Source organism: Lithobates pipiens, unplaced genomic scaffold (genome assembly GCF_037356315.1).
Source record: "Lithobates pipiens isolate NorthernLeopardFrog02 unplaced genomic scaffold, aLitPip1_a1.2 Scaffold_22, whole genome shotgun sequence".
NCBI classification, from domain to species: domain Eukaryota; kingdom Metazoa; phylum Chordata; class Amphibia; order Anura; family Ranidae; genus Lithobates; species Lithobates pipiens.
This window is the reverse complement of record NW_027507784.1, coordinates 33,806,519-33,824,947: the sequence shown is the minus strand read 5'-3', so window position 1 is coordinate 33,824,947 and position 18,429 is coordinate 33,806,519. Positions and strand designations below refer to the sequence as shown.

At 45.3% G+C, this 18,429-nt stretch overlaps 1 protein-coding gene across 1 annotated transcript in view; it reads left to right on the top strand.

Annotated features, from left to right (window-relative positions):
• Window positions 1-13,473, top strand: part of LOC143925648 (uncharacterized) — a 102,316-nt gene extending 88,843 nt beyond the window's left edge. Inside the window, 3 exon segments of the mRNA XM_077450114.1 lie at window positions 3,095-3,127; window positions 11,259-12,959; window positions 12,962-13,473. Coding sequence (XP_077306240.1) covers window positions 3,095-3,127; window positions 11,259-12,959; window positions 12,962-13,002 — 1,775 coding nt within the window. The 3' untranslated portion in view covers window positions 13,003-13,473.
• Window positions 13,474-18,429: the final 4,956 nt, after the last annotated feature.

The following is an 18,429-nucleotide window of genomic DNA, read 5'->3' as shown; positions in this document are numbered from 1 at the left end:
CATACCAAACCCCAGCGAGCGGCCCCCCTCCTGAACCTTACCAGGCCACATGCCCTCATCATGGGGGGTGGGTGCTTTGGGGAAGGGGGGTGCCCTGCAGCCCCCCCAACCCCAAAGCACCTTGACCCCATGTTGATGAGGCCGAGGGCCTCTTCCCGACAACCATGGGCGTTGGTTGTCGGGGTCTGCAGGCGGGTGGCTTATCAGAATCCAGGAGCCCCTTTAATAAGAGGGCCCCCAGATCCCGGCCCCTCCACCCTATGTGAATGAGTATGGGGTACATCGTACCCCTACCCATTCACCTGTGGAAGAAAGTGTCAATAAAAAAAACACACTAGACAGGTTTTCAAAGTAATTTATTAGGCAGCTCTGGGATCTTGTTCCGACTTTGGGGGTCTCTTCCGACTGCTTTGCGCTCTCCGGCCTTTTCTGCTGGGCTCCTCCGCTATCTTCTTCCAGCTATTTTGCTAGTGGTGGCCCGGTCTTCTCTGTTCTTCTTCTCTCTTCTCTTCTTCTGATGTTGACACAACGCTCTCTCCTGCTGTAATGCTTTGTGCAAGGTCCGCAACGATTTATATAGGCATGGGGAGTGGTCACCAGGTGATGTCACACGGTGACCCTGCCCCTTATGACGTCAACTCCAGGGGCATGCTGGGACTGTGACGTTATAATGGGCAGGGTCACCGTGTGACATCACCTGGTGACCACTCCCCGTACCTATATAAGTCGTTGCGGACCTCGCACACGACATTACAGCTGGAGAGACCGTCGTGTCAACATCAGAAGAAGAGAAGAGGAAAGAAGGACAGAGAAGACCGGGCCACCGCTAGCAAAAGAGCTGTAAGAAGATAGCGGAGGAGCCCAGCAGAAGAGCCGGAGATTGGGAGAAGAGGCTGGAGAGTGGGAGAAGGGGCCGGAGAATGCAAAGGAGTCGGAAGAGACCCCCGAAGTCGGAAGAAGACCCCTGGAGCTGCCTAATAAATTACTTTGAAAACCTGTCTAGTGTGTTTTTTTATTGACACTTTTTTTCCTAGGTGAATGGGTAGGGGTACGATGTGCACCCTTATTAACCCCTTCCCGATCGGTGCACGCCGATATACGTCGGCAGAATGGCACAGACAGGCAAATGGGCATGCAGGCACATCCCTTTAAATTTGCCGCAGTGCCATCGCGTGCATGCCGGTCAGGACCTCCATGAGTCCAATTGCAAATCCCGTGGACTCGATCACTGCAGAGATACCCGTGATCCTCTCACGGGGAGGAAGAACGGGGAGATGCTAAAGTAAACAAGCATCTCCCCGTTCTGCCTAGCTACAGTGTCACTGATCTCTGCTCCTTGTAATTGGAGCAGAGATCAGCGATGTTTAAAACACAGCCATGCTCCCCACAGTTAGAAACACGCCCCTAGGACACACTTAACCCCTACACTGCCACCTAGTGGTTAACCCCTTCACTGCCAGTGTCATTTACACAGGAATCAGTGAATTTGTATAGCACTGATTGCTGTATAAATGACAATGGTCCCAAAAATGTGTCAAGAATGTCCGATGTGTCTGCCATAATGTCGAAGTCACAATAAAAATTGCTGATCGCCGCCATTACTAGTAAAAAAAATATTAATAAAAATGCCATAAACTATCCCCTATTTTGTAAAAGGTATAACTTTTTTGTGCAAATCAATCAATAATCACTTATTGCATTTTTTTTTACGGAAATATGTAGAAGAATACGTATCGGCCTAAACTGAGGGAAAAAATGTTTTTTAATACATTTTTGGGGGATATTTATTATAGCAAAAAGTAAAAAATGTGTTTTTTCAAAATTGTCGCTCTTTTTTTGTTTATAGCGCAAAAAATAAAAACCGCAGGGGTGATCAAATACCACCAAAAGAAAGCTATTTTTTAGGAAAAAAAAGATTGTCAATTTTGTTTGGGAGCCACGTTGCACGACCGCGCAATTGTCAGTTAAAGCGACGCAGTGCCAAATCTCAAAAAGTGCTCTGGTCTTTGGCCTGCAAAGTGGTCCGGGGCTTAAGTGGTTAAAGGGGGCTTGCGGATTCGAATAAGCCATCCCGCCTACAGACCCCGACAACCAATGGCCAGGGTTGTCGGGAAGAGGCCTTTGTCCTCATCAACATGGGGACAAGGTGCTTTGGAGTGGGGGGGGGGGGGTGTAGGGTGCATGCATCATACATACTAGGGGGAGTACAACGGGGGTGATCCATAGTGGAGAAGGATCTGGGGGTTTTGGTAGATCATAAGCTCAATAATAACATGCAATGCCAAGCTGCGGTTTCCAAAGTCCTTTCCTGTATTAAGAGAGGTATGGACTCCAGAGAGAGAGAGCTATCAACTGTACAAATCATTAGTAAGACCTCATCTGGAATATGCAATTCTGTTTTGCGCACCAGTTCTCAACCAAACTGATAAGAGGCATGGAGGAACTCAGCTATGAGGAAAGATTAGAGGAATTTAGTTTATTCCCTCTTGAGAAAAGGAGAATACGGGGGGATATGATCAACATGTACAAATATATAAGGGGTCCATATAGTGAACTTGGTGTTGAGTTATTCACTTTACGGTCAACACAGAAGACAAGGGGGCACTCTTTACGTCTAGAGGAATAGAGATTTAATCTACAAATACGGAAAGGTTTCTTCACAGTAAGAGCTGTGAAAATATGGAATAGACTCTCTGCAGAGGTGGTCAGCTCAGTAGATTACTTTAAAAAAGGCCTGGATTATTTCCTAAATGTACATAATATAACTGGGTACTAACATTTATAGGTAACGTTGATCCAGGGAATATCTAATTGCCTCTTGGGGAATCAGGAAGGAATTTTTCCCTTGTTGTAGCAAATTGGATCATGCTCTGCTGGGGTTTTTTGCCTTCCTCTGGATCAACTGTGGGTATAGAATTGGGTATATTGGATAGTACGATATTTTTTATTTTATTTATTTATTTATTTTTATGGTTGAACTGGATGGACTTGTGTCTTTTTTCAACCTGAGTAACTCTGTAACTATGTATAATTGCATCTGAAATTGTATTACTTTCTTATTTGTATACCAACATTTAACAATGTTTCCAACCAGGTGAGGAAAAGTCAACCCAAGCAGAAGATCAAGGTCAGTACATAATTAAATCCAATTTGTGGAGTTGTTTAATGTTTCAATCACTTCTATATATTGCAGAATAATTGGAGCCACATTGGTTTGGAGCATGATATCTGAATCCTTACAAGGAGAGCTAGAGCTATGTGAGGGATTTATATTAGGTTCAGTGCACTACTAAGTATTAATACCGAACCTAGGATACACACTTATGTCATATATTAGAGATAAAGAGAGAGACAAAAGAAAGTGTTGCTGTGCTTGCTCTTACCTCTTTGGTTCTTCTCTATTCACTAAGGATGTGTGTAAACAGGTGAGGCAAGTATATCCTTTTACCTGAAGGGGGCACTGTGCTGTTTCTTTATCCCGGTTGGAGACCATTGAGGACTAATCATTCTCTGCTATGGGCTTCAGGCAGCCATCTTGGAGAGGACGGCAATCCTATTGGATACCAAACTCCCCCAACAGAGCCACGGCTGGTTAGAGAAAAAAAAAAAGATTATTATTAGGAAGAGGAAACTTTTGAAAAGGGAAAGAGGAGGTGTTCCATTACAGGGTGTCTCCTCTATGGTCCTCATGGTGCAGTCTCCCACTGGCAGTTGGATTTCTGCAGAGACATTTGGGGATCTCAAGTGTGATCAGACAACATCATAGCCCTCTTCTGGCATGCTGTAGTCCAGTGATTCTCAACTAGGGTTCCTCCAGAGGTTGCTAGGGGTTCCTTCAGCATTGGGCAATTTCTGCCTCTCAGATAAGTTCCCACTGACACCATTGATTTTTGTAACTATCTGTAAGGAGGTAGTTCTTCCCAATGACCACAAGTGTAAGGACCATTCTTCCCACTGACCATCACACTAATGTATCATGAGTTGTAGATTTCAATTTTAGTAGGGGTTCCCCTGAGACCAGGGAACTATTTCAAGGGTTCTGCTGTGTTGAAAAGGTCGAGAATGGCTGCTGTAGTCTGTAAGTGCTGATATATTACTGCTGGAAAGTGTCTTATAGATAAACAGTGCCCTCTTCTGCCTGAAGAAGAATATGAGTCGTATCAGATGCAATGCTATTGCTGTACACTGCTTAATTTTTGTGGTCATTCGATGTCTACAATATAAACAAATTTTAGGTATCCGCATGCGTTTATTCAATTCTCAGGTACAGTTGTGAGGTCTTGTCTAAAAGTCTGTGTCTAAAGGGAGTTGGAAATGAAAGCTTTCTGCTAGTCTGTAGGCCTGTGTTTTCATCCATTTTCCCATTTGTCTCTTTTCATTTTAAAAATAAAGCAGAGAGCATGTGGTGTTTAGGGGATTTCCCAAATACTAAATGCGATCCTGAAACGCTCAGTTCACTATCGCCTTATGCAGTATTTAGCGCATAAAGCAAAATGCTCGGTAAATGCCCCATAAAACAGGAGTTGAAGTCAATTCACAAAAGGGAAAAAAAACAAAAAACAAATACATTCAGTAATTAAGTAGTGGTCCCGACATGCAATTTTTTTTTTAAAGAACCAATAATTGCCGGAATCCTTAACTAGTAAACAACACGGTTGTCAAAGTGGTTCTAAAGATGTTTTTTTTTGTTTGTTTGTTTTTTACCTTAATGCATTCTATGCATTAAAAACCTTCTGTGTGCAGCAGCCCCCCTCAGCCCCCCCCCCCCCAATACTTACCTGAGCCCCATCTTGATGCAGAATTGTTGCATGAGAGACTCAGCTGTCCGGTAATCTCCCTCCTGATTGGCTGAGACAGTCAATAAAAGTCAGTGAGCCAATAAGTAGAGAGAGAGTGTGGGGCTGAGCCAGGCTGCACATTATACACAGGGCTCTGCACATTCATATACCAGGATGCACATTATACACGGGGCTCTGCACATCATATACCAGGATGCACATTATACACGGGGCTCTGCACATCATATACCAGGATGCACATTATACACGGGGCTCTGCACATCATATACCAGGATGCACATTATACACGGGGGTCTGCACATCATATACCAGGATGCACATTATACACGGGGCTCTGCACATCATATACCAGGATGCACATTATACACGGGGGTCTGCACATCATATACCAGGATGCACATTATACACAGGGCTCTGCACATCATATACCAGGCTGTACATTATACACCGGGCTCTGCACATTCTGTGTAGTAGTATGAGGTCATACTACAATCATGGGCCAGAGGTATGACATCATACTTCAAGCATCAGTCACAGGTATGAGAACATACTGCGATCATTTATCACAGGTATGAGAACATACTGCGATCATTTATCACAGGTATGAGATTATACTGTGATCATTGGTCACAAGTATAAGATCATACCACAATCATCAGTCACCAGTATGAATTCTCTGAGATCATACTGCCATCCAACCACCCAAAAAAAAGAATGAATTTGATAAGTGTGTGTGGGGGGGGAGGTGGGTGTTGTGCTGCTGTCCAACCTCCAAAAAAAAAAAAGTGAATACATTTCATAAGCGGGGGGATGTGTGCTGCCGTCCAACCGGCTTATGGGCTTATGGTTAATACCTCTGCAAACATTTTTAACTTTCCTTTTTTTCACCTTCCGTCTTCTTGATAGGGGGGGGGGGGGGGGGGTGCAGCTGACAAACCGACAATCACAATGAATCTTGTTGCAGCGGCGGGGGGGGGCGGGGGAGGTCCTGCCGTCTGCTCACCGAATGTTCTTCTTCTTATGAGGTTGATAAGCGGGGGGGGGGGGGGGGGGTGATTTGGGCTCCAGTCGGTGCCACCGAACATCACTTCATTCACCTGTATAAGCTTCCGCCGCTGGACTGAGCGGATGAGTGCCAACGTCACTTCCTTGAGTGACTTCGGAAGCACTGCTTATTGGATATGAGTCTATGCGCTGCACTCACCCGCCCGGCCCGGAAGCTGTGGCGCGCTCGACCGTGCCACAGAGCAAGTTTTTTTTTGCCAAATGAAGCGCCTCGTCTGCAATCTCATGATTGCATCGACGTGGTGTTTCCCATACTGCACTGCGGGACACAGTGCACATAAGGACACTTAAAAAAAAAAAAAATATTTAAAGGGACATGTTTAAATAATTTTTTTTTTAACATTTTTTTTCTTTTTACTACCGTGGGGGGGGCGGCGCCCGGGCGCCCCCTATGGATGGGCCGCCACTGGCTCAGTGTCTGAATGGAGCAAGCTGGTTGCTGTGGGGGCACTCTGCAGGAGGGAAGGGCCAGAAGCACTGGCAAGGGACCCGAAAAGGAGAAGAATCAGGGCTGATCTTTGCAAAACCAACTGCACAGAGGAGGTAAGTATAACATGTTTGTTATTTAAAAAACAAACAAAAAACAAGACTTTAGTATCACTTTAACCATTTCAGTACCGGCACTTCTGCCCCCTTCCTGCCCAGACCAATTATCATCTTTCAGCATTGTCGCACTTTGAATGACAATTGTGCGGTCAGGCAATGCTGCACCGAAATTAATTTTTTTTTGTTTTTTTTTTACTAAACAAATCAAAAAAGACCAAAAAAAAAATAAAAAAAGTTTCTTTGTTTCAGTTAGAACATTTTGCAAATAAATGTTTTTAAACGTTTTCTCCTTCACTGACATGCACTGATGAGGAGGCACTAAAATGCAGCACTGATGGGCAGCAGTTATGGGCACTGATAGGCTCCACTGGGCACTGATGGGTGGCATTGATGGGGGTACAATGATGGGCACTGATGAGGAGATACAGGAGTGACTTTCCCCAAGATAATAACCAACCTCTTTCTTAGGAGTGGTGGGTAGGGATGAGCTTCGAGTTCGGCGAACAGTGAACAATTTGGGCTGTTGGCGGCAAATTCGAAAAGCCGTGGAACACCTGGTACAAGTCTATGGGAGAAATCTAAAGTGCTAATTTTAAAGGCTAATATGCAAGTTATTGTCCTAAAAAGTGTTTGGGGACCTGGGTCCTGCCCCAGGGGACATGTATCAATGCAAAAAAAAAGTTTTAAAAACGGCAGTTTTTTCGGGAGCAGTGATTTTAATAATGCTTAAAGTGAAACAATAAGTGTAATATTCCTTTAAATTTCGTACCTGGGTGGTGTCTATGGTATGCCTGTAAAGGGATGCATGTTTCCCGTGCTTAGAACTGTCCCTGCACAAAGTGTCATTTCTGCAGGAAAAAAAGTCATTTAAAATCACTTGCGGCTATAATGAATTGTCGACTCCCGACAGAGAATAGTCATTGAAAGTCATTGATAAAAAAAAAAGCGTCAAATTAAAAAAAAAAAATGACGTGGGGCTCCCCCTAAATATCCATACCAGACCTGTATGGATTTTAAGGGGAACTCCACGCCAAATGTAAAAAAAAAAAAAAAAAAATGGAGTTCCCTCTAAAAATCCATACCAGACCCTTTATCCAAGCATGCAACCTGGCAGGCCGCAGGAAAAGAGGGGGGGACAAGAGAGCACCCCCCCTCTTGAACCGTACCGGGCCACATGCCCTCAACATTGGGAGGATGCGTTGGGGGTCTGTGACCCCTCAAAGCACCTTGTCCCCATGTTGATGAGGACAAGGGCCTCATCCCCACAACCCTGGCTGGTGGTTATCGGGGTCTGCGGGCGGGGGCTTATCAGAATCTGGAAGCCCCCTTTAACAAGTGGACCCCCCAGATCCCACCCCCCCCTGTTTGAAATGGTAAGGGGGTACTTGTACCCCTACCATTTCACAAAGAAAGTGTAAAAGAATAAAAAAGACAAACACTTTTGAAAAAGTCTTTTATTAAAAATAAAAAAAATTTAAAAAAAGATTCCAGCTGTGGTAATCCACTCTTGCTATCCAGCGACGGATTATCATCTCTCCGGGGTCCAGCGATGGCTGATCTGATCCAGCGACGGGTGATCTCTCCCTCCAGACCAGCGCAGCGCAGTCCATCCATCCTCTGTCTCCACTGGCGGAGACACTGCGGGGATCCCGGCAGTCTGACATTTCTTATATGAGGAGAGCGGGGCCACCCGTCACCTGACCCCGCCCCCCTCTGACACAGCGGGGAAAGCCTGGCTTCCCCAATGACATGTGACCTGGGCCCCCTCTAATGTAACACAGGTTTCCATTACATCAGAGGGGGGCGGGGTCACCCACATGTCATTGGGGAAGTCATGTTTCCCCCCCTGATTCAGAGGGGGTGGGGTCAAGTGACGGGTGGCCCCGCCCTCCTCATATAAGAAATGTCAGGCTGCCGGGATCCCCGCAGTGTCTCCGCCAGTGGAGACAGAGGATGGATGGACTGCGCTGGACTGGAGGGAGAGATCACCCATCGCTGGATCAAATCAGCCATTGCTGGTTCCCCGAGAGATGATCATCCGTCGCTGGATAGCAAGAGTGGATTACCACCGCTGGAATCTTTTTAAAAAAAAATATTTTTAATAAAATACTTTTTCAAAAGTGTGTTTGTCTTTTTTATTCTTTTACACTTTCTTTGTGAAATGGTAGGGGTACTTTTTTACCCCCTTACTGTTTCAAACAGGGGGGCCAGGATCTGGGGGTCCTCTTGTTAAAGGGGGCTTCCAGATTCTGATAATCCCCCCGCCCGCAGAACCCCACAACCACCGGCCAGGGTTGTGGGGATGAGGCCCTTGTCCTCATTAACATGAGGACAAGGTGTTTTGAGGAGTCACAGACCCCCAAAGCATCCTCCCAATCTTGAGGGCATGTGGCCTGGTACGGTTCAGGAGGGGGGTGCTCTCTCATCCCCCCCTCTTTTCCTGTGGCCTGCCAGGTTGCGTGCTTCGATAAAGGGTCTGGTATGGATTTTTAGGGGGAACTCCATGCCTTTTTTTTTTTAATTTGTAGCGGGGTTCCCCTTAATATCCATACCAGACCTGAAGGGCCTGGTAATTGAATTTGGGGGAACCCCATGCTTTTTTTTATAAATGATTTTCAATGATGTCTCTGTATTATGGGGAGCCAACAATTCATTATAGCCGCGAGTGATTTTAAATGACTTTTTTTCCTGCAGAAATGACACTTTGTGCAGGGACAGTTCTAAGCACAGGAAACATGCGCACCTTTACAGGCATACTATAGACACCCCCCAGGTACGAAATGTAAAGGAATATTACACTTTTATTGTTTCACTTTAAGCATTATTAAAACCAGTGTTCCCGAAAACGTTAGTTTTTAAAACTTTTTTTTGCATTGATTCATGTCCTCTGGGGCCGGACCCAGGTCCCCAAACAATTTTTAGGACAGTAACTTGCATATTAGCCTTTAAAATTAGCACTTTAGATTTTGAACGTTCGAATCCCATAGACTTTAATAGGGTTCTAAAGTTCACAGGAAGTTTAGGTCTGTTTGCAGGTTCTGGTGCGAACCGAACCGGGGGGTGTTCGGCTCATCCTTAGTGGTGGGCTATTATCGTATATCCACCAGAACAAAACAAAAAAAACAAAACACAAAATTGTTAGCAACATTCCCAAAAAAGTCTAAAGAGCAAAGAAAGAACCATCAATAGCAGGACTTTAAAGTAAACTCTCCCACTCTTCTTTTCATTTAGTCCATTATAATAAGTAATTTTCAGACTATAGCCACTGTAATCCAGCCCAAATCACATATTACTTACGGTTTAAAGAAACTTTAAAAAAACTTGTTTCCAGGGGTTACGTATTGTTTTCTGAGTCCACAGTGGAGTGTATTTCCGCCCTTACATTGAGCACTTCCTGTACTGTTAACCAAGCCTCCTTCTCAATCCAACGTTTCTATGGCAACCCTGCTTCCCTGTTCTTAGCTGACTTGTTTTATTTCATAGTATTTATTTGTGCTATTTATCTAGTGTTTGCCTGTGTGAGTCCTATCAGCTTCAGCTGATAAGACTGCAGTAATGCTGCCCCATGCTCTGCTTTACACTGTATGTGATGTCATGTGGTCACATGGGGTGTAGGAGGAAGCTCTGCAGCCTCCTGGGAGTTCAGTGTTGTGCCGTAGGAAGCTGATAACAGATAGACAAGCACACAGAATGTGCCGTAAATCAGGAGAGATCTGGGCATGGTCAGCGACATCATTCTAAAGAACAAAAAGGATTACAACAATACTAAGCAAGTAAGGAGATATCTACAAGCAGTGTTCATTAGGGTTTTTTATGCTGATTTACATGGGACAAAGTTGTGGGGGAGAGTTTACAACCACTTTAAAGGCAACGAGAAATCATATTAGGATAAACTAAATCACGATACTTTATTACAACAAATACTGTAAAAGCATACAAAAATAGCACAAATGATAGAAATTACTCAGCTATTGGTAAAACCTATGTGGATAGAAACTTGGTGTGGATACTGTATATGCCCTCTTCTTCCAGACGCGTTTCAGAAAAGGTTCATTTCTTTCATCAGGAGTAAGAAGAGGAAGGATGGCAACGTTTTTTTTCTACAATATAATTGACATTCGTAAAGATTCAGTATATATTTCAGACAGTCTTAGTAAATCAACTCCTTGGTGTCCCCCTAATGCCGCGTACACACGACCGGTCGGAAATTAAGTCCGAAGGTTTTTTCAACGGAATTCCGCTCAAACTGTCTTGCATACACACGATCACACCAATTTCCGACAGTCAATAATGCGGCGACGTACAACACGTACGACGGCACTATAAAAAGGAAGTTTAAAGCTTCCGAGCATGTGTTGAATTGTTTCCGAGCATGCGCCGGAATTTTGCGTGTCGGATTTGCACACACACAAACGGAATTTTCCGATCGGAAATTTTTCCGTCTGAAAAATTGAGAACATGCTCTCAATCTTTTGCTGGCCCGAAATTCCGCCAGCAAAGGTCCGATGGAGCCTACACAGGGTCGCATTTTCTGATGAAAAGCGCTCATCGATCTTTTGCTGGCCAAAAATTCCGATCTCGTGTACGCGGCATTAAGAAGGTACTGTTGTGCTGAGCCTGTGTAATGTTTTAATGCCAAGAGGAAACAGATGAATATGACAAATGGGCAGTCTTTTCAGACACTGTCTCTGCCTTTTCTGTCTCCGGCTCTACAGCGCCTGCATTAGGTGCGATGGCTGTAGTTACACCTTTGGCTGTGTTATATTTTCCTGCATATGAACATTTCATTTGCAGACTGACTGGTAATGTCGAAATATATTGTAAAATGTTATATTTATTTTCTTACAGATCCTCATACATCGGATATTCAGGAAGGAAAGGTGAAGAATATGCAGAGCAATTATGAAAACCAGATTGAAGAAAACATCACAGATCTCCTGAGGAGCTGTCTGGAGAAGAATCAGAAGCCAAGTGATGCCGAATTAAAGAGAGAATTTGAGGAGATGTGGGAGAAAACACTGAGAGATCTACAGATAGAGAAATTAAAAGCGCGCAATGTCAGTAGATCTATGTTACATCAGCTAATGAATGACATGAGCAATAAAGGATCAGCTGTAAATGAACACTTACTGGGTGTGACGGACTTGGCAGATATCAAACAGACTCATTTCATGATGGATGAGAAATCTATTGAGAGAAGACGGTTCAATAGAATGAAAATGTCATATTTTGCTAAAGGTTCTGGGAACAGAAATGAGTTTTTAAACAAAATAAATGATTTTGCTTATTCTATTATAGATAAATGTAACAAATATATCGGAGAGAAGGTGGGAACTGGAGAGGACTATAGTGACAACTACTGCCGGGAATTACTTCATATGATCACAGCAGAGATTTCTAAAGAGTCCAGAAATCTTCGTTTGTCCTCATGGTTTGAACTGGATATCAAGCTTAACATTCTTGGAAAAGCTTCCAGAGAGTTTCAGAAGATGCATGAGAAATTCATTAAAAATAATAAAACACTGCTTTTAGAGAAACTAAAGTCTGAATATTTAGAAACATTTATCAGCATATTTCAAGAGAAAGATATTTGTCAGACTAAAGCCAAAGAATTCTGTGAGCGATGCCTAAAACCAGCAATGATGGATCATGTATTCCGCCATCTTGGGCAGAAAATAGTGGATGAGTTAGTAGGTTCAGACAAGAAATTCAGCAGTAGAACATTCTTTCAAGAGTTTTTAATGAAGGAACTGCTGAAAGAAATGGACTTCCAGAAATATGTTGACTATATGCGTCACTATGAGAAATATACAAAAGCCTGGATACTAAATTACACTGAAATGTATGCAAAGCCCCAAATCCTAAAACCATTCCAAGAAGATCTTCTCTCTTCACTGGACACAAAGATAAGAGGAGCTCTTAATAGAGACAACTCTCTTAAAAGTTTATCAGTTTCAGATTTTCTGACAAGTGTATGTGAGATCCTAAAGGAAGAATTAGAGATCCCACAGAATGAGATGCAAGCCGTCACTTTCCAGAACACGGCTGATGTTGGACAATTTTCATCTGACATTCAGATCTTCCTCCGAGATACAGAAGCAGAAGTCTTATCAGAGCTGCAATCTATGGATATAAAGTCTGTACTCTCCAGGGTGACGGTGAAGCCTGAGGATGAATTGTTCAGGAAGGTTGTTGGCTGTGGGAAGCAATGTCCATTCTGTGGTGTCCCCTGTGAGGCCGGAGGTGAGGAACACAAGGAGCACTTTGCTACCATCCACAGACCTGAAGGACTGCGGAGATGCAAATAGAGTTATTTTCCAATTTTGCCCACTGATATATGTAGTACATCTGTTGTATCTAATGGTACATTTCAAAATTCAGACACAGAATACAAACCACACCCATACAGAGATTATCGTACCATTTATCCAGATTGGGTCATCCAACCAGATCCCAGCATCGAGTCCTCAGATTACTGGAAATATATTCTTGTGAGGTTTAATGAGGAGTTTGCAGAAGAATACAAATCAAATCCAGCAATGATACCATTTGACAAGAACAAGCTCTGCAAAGCATAAAGAAAATATTTTAAATATTAAAAAAAAAAAAAAAAAATTTAACAAATTATAATGTCTCACCCAAATATGTAATTACAAATAATTAGATTTAGCGTAAAATGTACTTTTCTGATCAGTCTGTAGCCAAACAATTTTCTTGCAAATGTCAAAAAGGTTTTTTTTTTTTTTTTTTTTTTTTTTTTATTCCTGCAACCATGGCAACAGTACCAAGTTTATAGGCAGGATTTCTAAGAATCCTCATCACCTGCCTCCTGCTATAAAAGGACTTATTGCTTTTCTACCAAAGTTGCAGAGTTTGAATTTATAATAAATATGGGAATAGCAGAATTCTTGAAAATCTCTTCATGTGTACGGCACACAGAAGTTCATCTTTGCTGAAGATATTTTACATATAAAGGTGTGATGGGTAATGAAAACTCTGGAACTCTGATGATTGGTCTTACTGTACTGTACAATAAATTGTAATAAAACAGAACTTCAATTCAGTATCTGTGTTGGTAGATTTTATCAGCTGAACTAAAACAGACCATCTCAGTATCTACAGAACAGACGAAGGTAAAGGTCAGCAGCAAAGCTCTTTCTAGAGACACTGCAATCAGGTAGGGCTGGTGTAACATGGGGGACCATTAGCAAGGCCGTTTTTAATATTGATTGGACCCTGGGCAAAAGTTTTCTTGCCCCCCCCCCCCCATACAGTTTCGCTCTCCACCTGCTCAGTTTATCATTACCGCTTCCTGACTGGTTGCTAGAGGTTACAGCACACATTACGGCTCACTGATTAGTTGCTAGATGTTACAGCACATGATTTATGCTTGTTGATTGGTTACTAGAGATTACTGCACAGTAGTACTGCTCACTGACTGGTTGCTAGAGGTTACAGCACATCATCTCCTCACTCCTCATATGAATGCCACCTTTATTTATATATCTTTGCCGTCGGATGGAGCTATTTGCACATGAATGCAGCCCCGATTTACATATGATTTCTGGTTATTTACATGTAAACACAGGTTCTGCAGGTGAGTCATCTGTGCACAACAATAGGGCAGAGCTAGGCAGCGTTAGTACCAGCACTTCACACTGAGATATCAGGACACAGCACGGGACTAAAACTTCAAGGCACAAGGGAATTTAAACTGGGATAGTTGGCAAGTATGAGGCAGCTGCTTTGGGCCCCACAACAATGACAGGGCCCAGGGCAGCTGTCCCTTTTGCCCTGCCTTAAAGACTAGTGATGGACGAACTTCCGACGAGACATTTCGCGAACACGAACCGTGAACGCGGCCAAAAGTTCACGAATCGCAAAGTTCGCGGCGGGCCCCATTGACTTTAATGTCAGGTGAACCTTAAAAACCTGCAGGTCATATTTTCAGCCACAAAATACTTACTAGCTGTGCACATATAGTCCCACCACATGCACACTGACATAACAAAAGTATTAAGTGAATCTGGGATTGATAACGACAAGAATTCTTTTTTTTATCTGTGAAATTTTGACAATTCAGGAGCGCATGAAGGCCATGGAGGAGAGAAAAGGTCAGGGCAGGCTATGAAGGGGGTGCAGGAGATGATCACCTGCACCGTGATAGAGAGCACTGACACCAGCACCGTGATAGAGAGCACTGACACCAGCACCGAGATAGAGAGCACTGACACCAGCACCGAGATAGAGAGCACTGACACCATACCAGCACTGTGATAGAGAGCACTGAGACCACACCAGCACCGTGATAGAGAGCACTGACACTAGCACCGTGATAGAGAGCACTGACACTAGCACCGAGATAGAGAGCACTGACACTAGCACCGAGATAGAGAGCACTGACACCAGCACCGAGACAGAGAGCACTGACACCACACCAGCACCGTGATAGAGAGCACTGAGACCAGCACCGAGTTAGAGAGCACTGACACCACACCAGCTCCGTGATAGAGAGCACTGAGACCACGCCAGTACCGAGATAGGGAGCACTGACACCAGCACCGTGATAGAGAGCACTGACACCAGCACCGTGATAGAGAGCACTGACACCAGCAACGTGATAGAGAGCACTGACACCAGCACCATGATAGAGAGCACTGACACCACACCAGCACCGAGATAGAGAGCACTGACACCAGCACCATGATAGAGAGCACTGACACCAGCACCGTGATAGAGAGCACTGACACCAGCACCGAGATAGAGAGCACTGACACCACACCAGAACCATGATAGAGAGCACTGAGACCACACCAGCACAGAGATAGAGAGCACTGACACCACAACAGCACCATGATAGAGAGCACTGACACCAGCACCGAGATAGAGAGCATTGACACCACGCCAGCACCATGATAGAAAGCACCGAGACCACACCAGCACTGTGATAGAGAGCACTGACACCATCACCGAGATAGAGAGCACTGACACCACACCAGCACCGAGTTAGAGAGCACTGACACCACACCAGCACCGTGATACAGAGCACTGACACCAGCACCGAGATAGAGAGCACTGACACCAGCAACAAGTTAGAGAGCACTGACACCACACCAGCACCGTGATAGAGAGCACTGACACCACACCAGCACCGTGATAGAGAGCACTGAGACCACACCAGCACCGAGATAGAGAGCACTGACACCAGCACAATGATAGAGAGCACTGAAACCAGCACCATAATAGAGAGCACTGACACCAGCACTGAGATAGAGAGCACTGACACCACAACAGCACCGTGATAGAAAGCACCGAGACCACACCAGCACTGTGATAGAGAGCACTGACACCATCACCGAGATAGAGAGCACTGACACCAGCACCGAGATAGAGAGCACTGACACCACACCAGCACCGTGATAGAGAGCACTGAGACCAGCACCGAGATAGAGAGCACTGACACCACACCAGCACCATGATAGAGAGCACTGACACCAGCAACGAGTTAGAGAGCACTGACACCACACCAGCACCGTGATAGAGCACTGACACCAGCACCGTGATAGAGAGCACTGATACCAGCACCGTGATAGAGAGTACTGACACCACACCAGCACTGAGATAGAGAGCACTGACACCACACCAGCACCGAGATAGAGAGAGAGCACAGAGAGAGAGCACTGACACCAGCACCGAGATAGAGAGCACTGACAGCAGCACTTATACCAGCAACTCGCTGCGGGACCCAAAAATATGACACCGCTCAACCTCTTCAAACAGGAGGGTACGGGCATATAGTACGGTGTGCTTTTTTTGTACAAGGAAGTAAGCAAAGGGTAGAAAAAAGGTCAGTGTGCTCGATCGATTAAATAAATCGTTTATAGATCCTCTGAGATCCATGCCTCATTCATTTTTATAAATGTCAGGTAGTCAACACTGCCATGAGCTAGGCCAGTGCGTTTATCGGTCACGATCCCCCCTGCTGCACAGAACGTCCTTTCGGACAGGACACTAGACGAGGGGCAAGCCCACAGTTCCATTGCAAATTGGGCAAGCTCTGGTCAGAGGTCAAGCCTGCCCACCCATTAGTCCAGGGGTTCATCACTCCTCAGAGCGCCCACATCGGCCGTTAACCCGATGTAGTCGGACATCTGTCGGTCTAGGCGTTCCCTGATGCTGGATCCAGATGACACCTGTCGATGGGTCAGCTGAAAGAATGACCTCATATTGGTACACTGGTACCCGCAACTCTTTCTCTGGGAGTGGGAATTCCTCCTCTGCCAGCGCACACAAAAGCAGAATGCAGCAGTTGTCGAAGTAACAGCCCTCTGTGACGGTGGTAACATTTCCGCCATTTTGTGTTTGTACCGGGGGTCTAAGTACGTTGCCACCCAGTACTGGCCCTTGACCCTTATGCTTTTTATACGGGGGTCCTTGTTAAAACACTGGAGCATGAAGGCCCCCATTTGCACTAAACTGGAAGCGGTGTGGTGGCCTGGCTCCTGCTCCTGCTCATCATCCAGGATAATGTCGTCCTCCTCGTTCTCCTCTCCCCATCCACGCACAACAACAGGAATCCCAGAAAGGTTTAAAGCATGCTCTTCTTGCTCCTCCTCATCCGCCCCAGCACCATCCTCCTCTGACTCCTCTTCAGACTCCTGTTGTTGACTTGTCTCAGATAGAGTAGCCCCCCCCGTGAATTCATCCAGCATTGTGACTTCCTCATCTTCCTGCTCCTCCACGGCTTGATCAATGACATGACGCAATGCACGCTCCATAAAGAAGGCATAAGGTACCATGTCACTGATAGCGCCATGGCTACTACTGACCAGTTTGGCAATCTCATCAAATGGCCGCAGAAGTCTGCATGCGTCACGCATGAGCAGCCATTGACGCGGTGAAAAAAACCAAGCTCCCCAGAACCTGTTCTGCCGCAGAGTTCGTACAGGTAGTCGTTAACTGCACATTTCTGCTGGAGCAGCCTATCAAGCATATAGAAGTTTGAGTTCCATCACGTCGGGCAATCGCAAATAAGACGTCTGACCGGCAGATTGTGTCGCCGCTGAATGTCAGCAAGGCGAGCCATGGCCGCGTAAAATCTTCTGAAATGGACCGAGATTTTCCTTGCCTGCCGCAAGATGTCCTGGACCCCAGGGTATTTAACAATGAATTGCTGCACGGCCAAGTTTAAGATGTGTGCCATGCATGGCACGTGCGTAATTGTGCCCTGTTTCAATGCGCTAAGCAGAGTGGCATCGTTGTCACACACCACTTTACCAACTGTCAAATTGAGCGGTGTTAGCCACTGATCTGCCTGTGAACGCAAAGCTGAAAGGAGTACAGGGCAAGTGTGGCTCTTGGCTTCCAGGCACAACAGACGCAGCACAGCATGGCAACGTCTCACTTGGCATGTCGAATAGGTTCTGGGGAGCTTGGGCGGCGCAGAGGAAGAGACGCTAGCATCGGAAAAGGAGGAGTCAGCCGAGGAGGAGAGGGAGGAGGATGGAATAGGAGGAGGAGAAGAAGAGCCAGGCCTGCATGCAATCCATGGCGGTAAAACCAAATCTACACAGGTGCCACGGGTTACATGCTTGACGGCCGTCAGAAGGTTCACCCAGTGGGCAGTAAAAGTGATATACCTTCCCTGCCCGTGTTTGCTAGACCATGTGTCTGTGGTCAGATGTATCTTGGCACCGACACTGTGTGCCAGAGATACATTCACTTGCCACTGAACATGGACATATAGCTCTGGGATGCCCTTCTGTGAGAAATACTTCCTTCCACCAGTTTATATGGCAGTAGTTGGCGGGCTATCAGTTCTGACAAGCCAGCCATCAACCGTTGGGCAAGAGGGTTATCCGGCGTCATCTTTTATTTATGCTCGAACATTTGGCCCACGGAAGCCTGCTTTTTTCCAGAAAAACGTGAGGATGGCATGATGGAAGGTGGAGTGGAGGACAATTGTGAGGAGAGAGGAGAAGTAGACAAAGACAAAGCTGGATGGTGAGAGCCTGGAGTG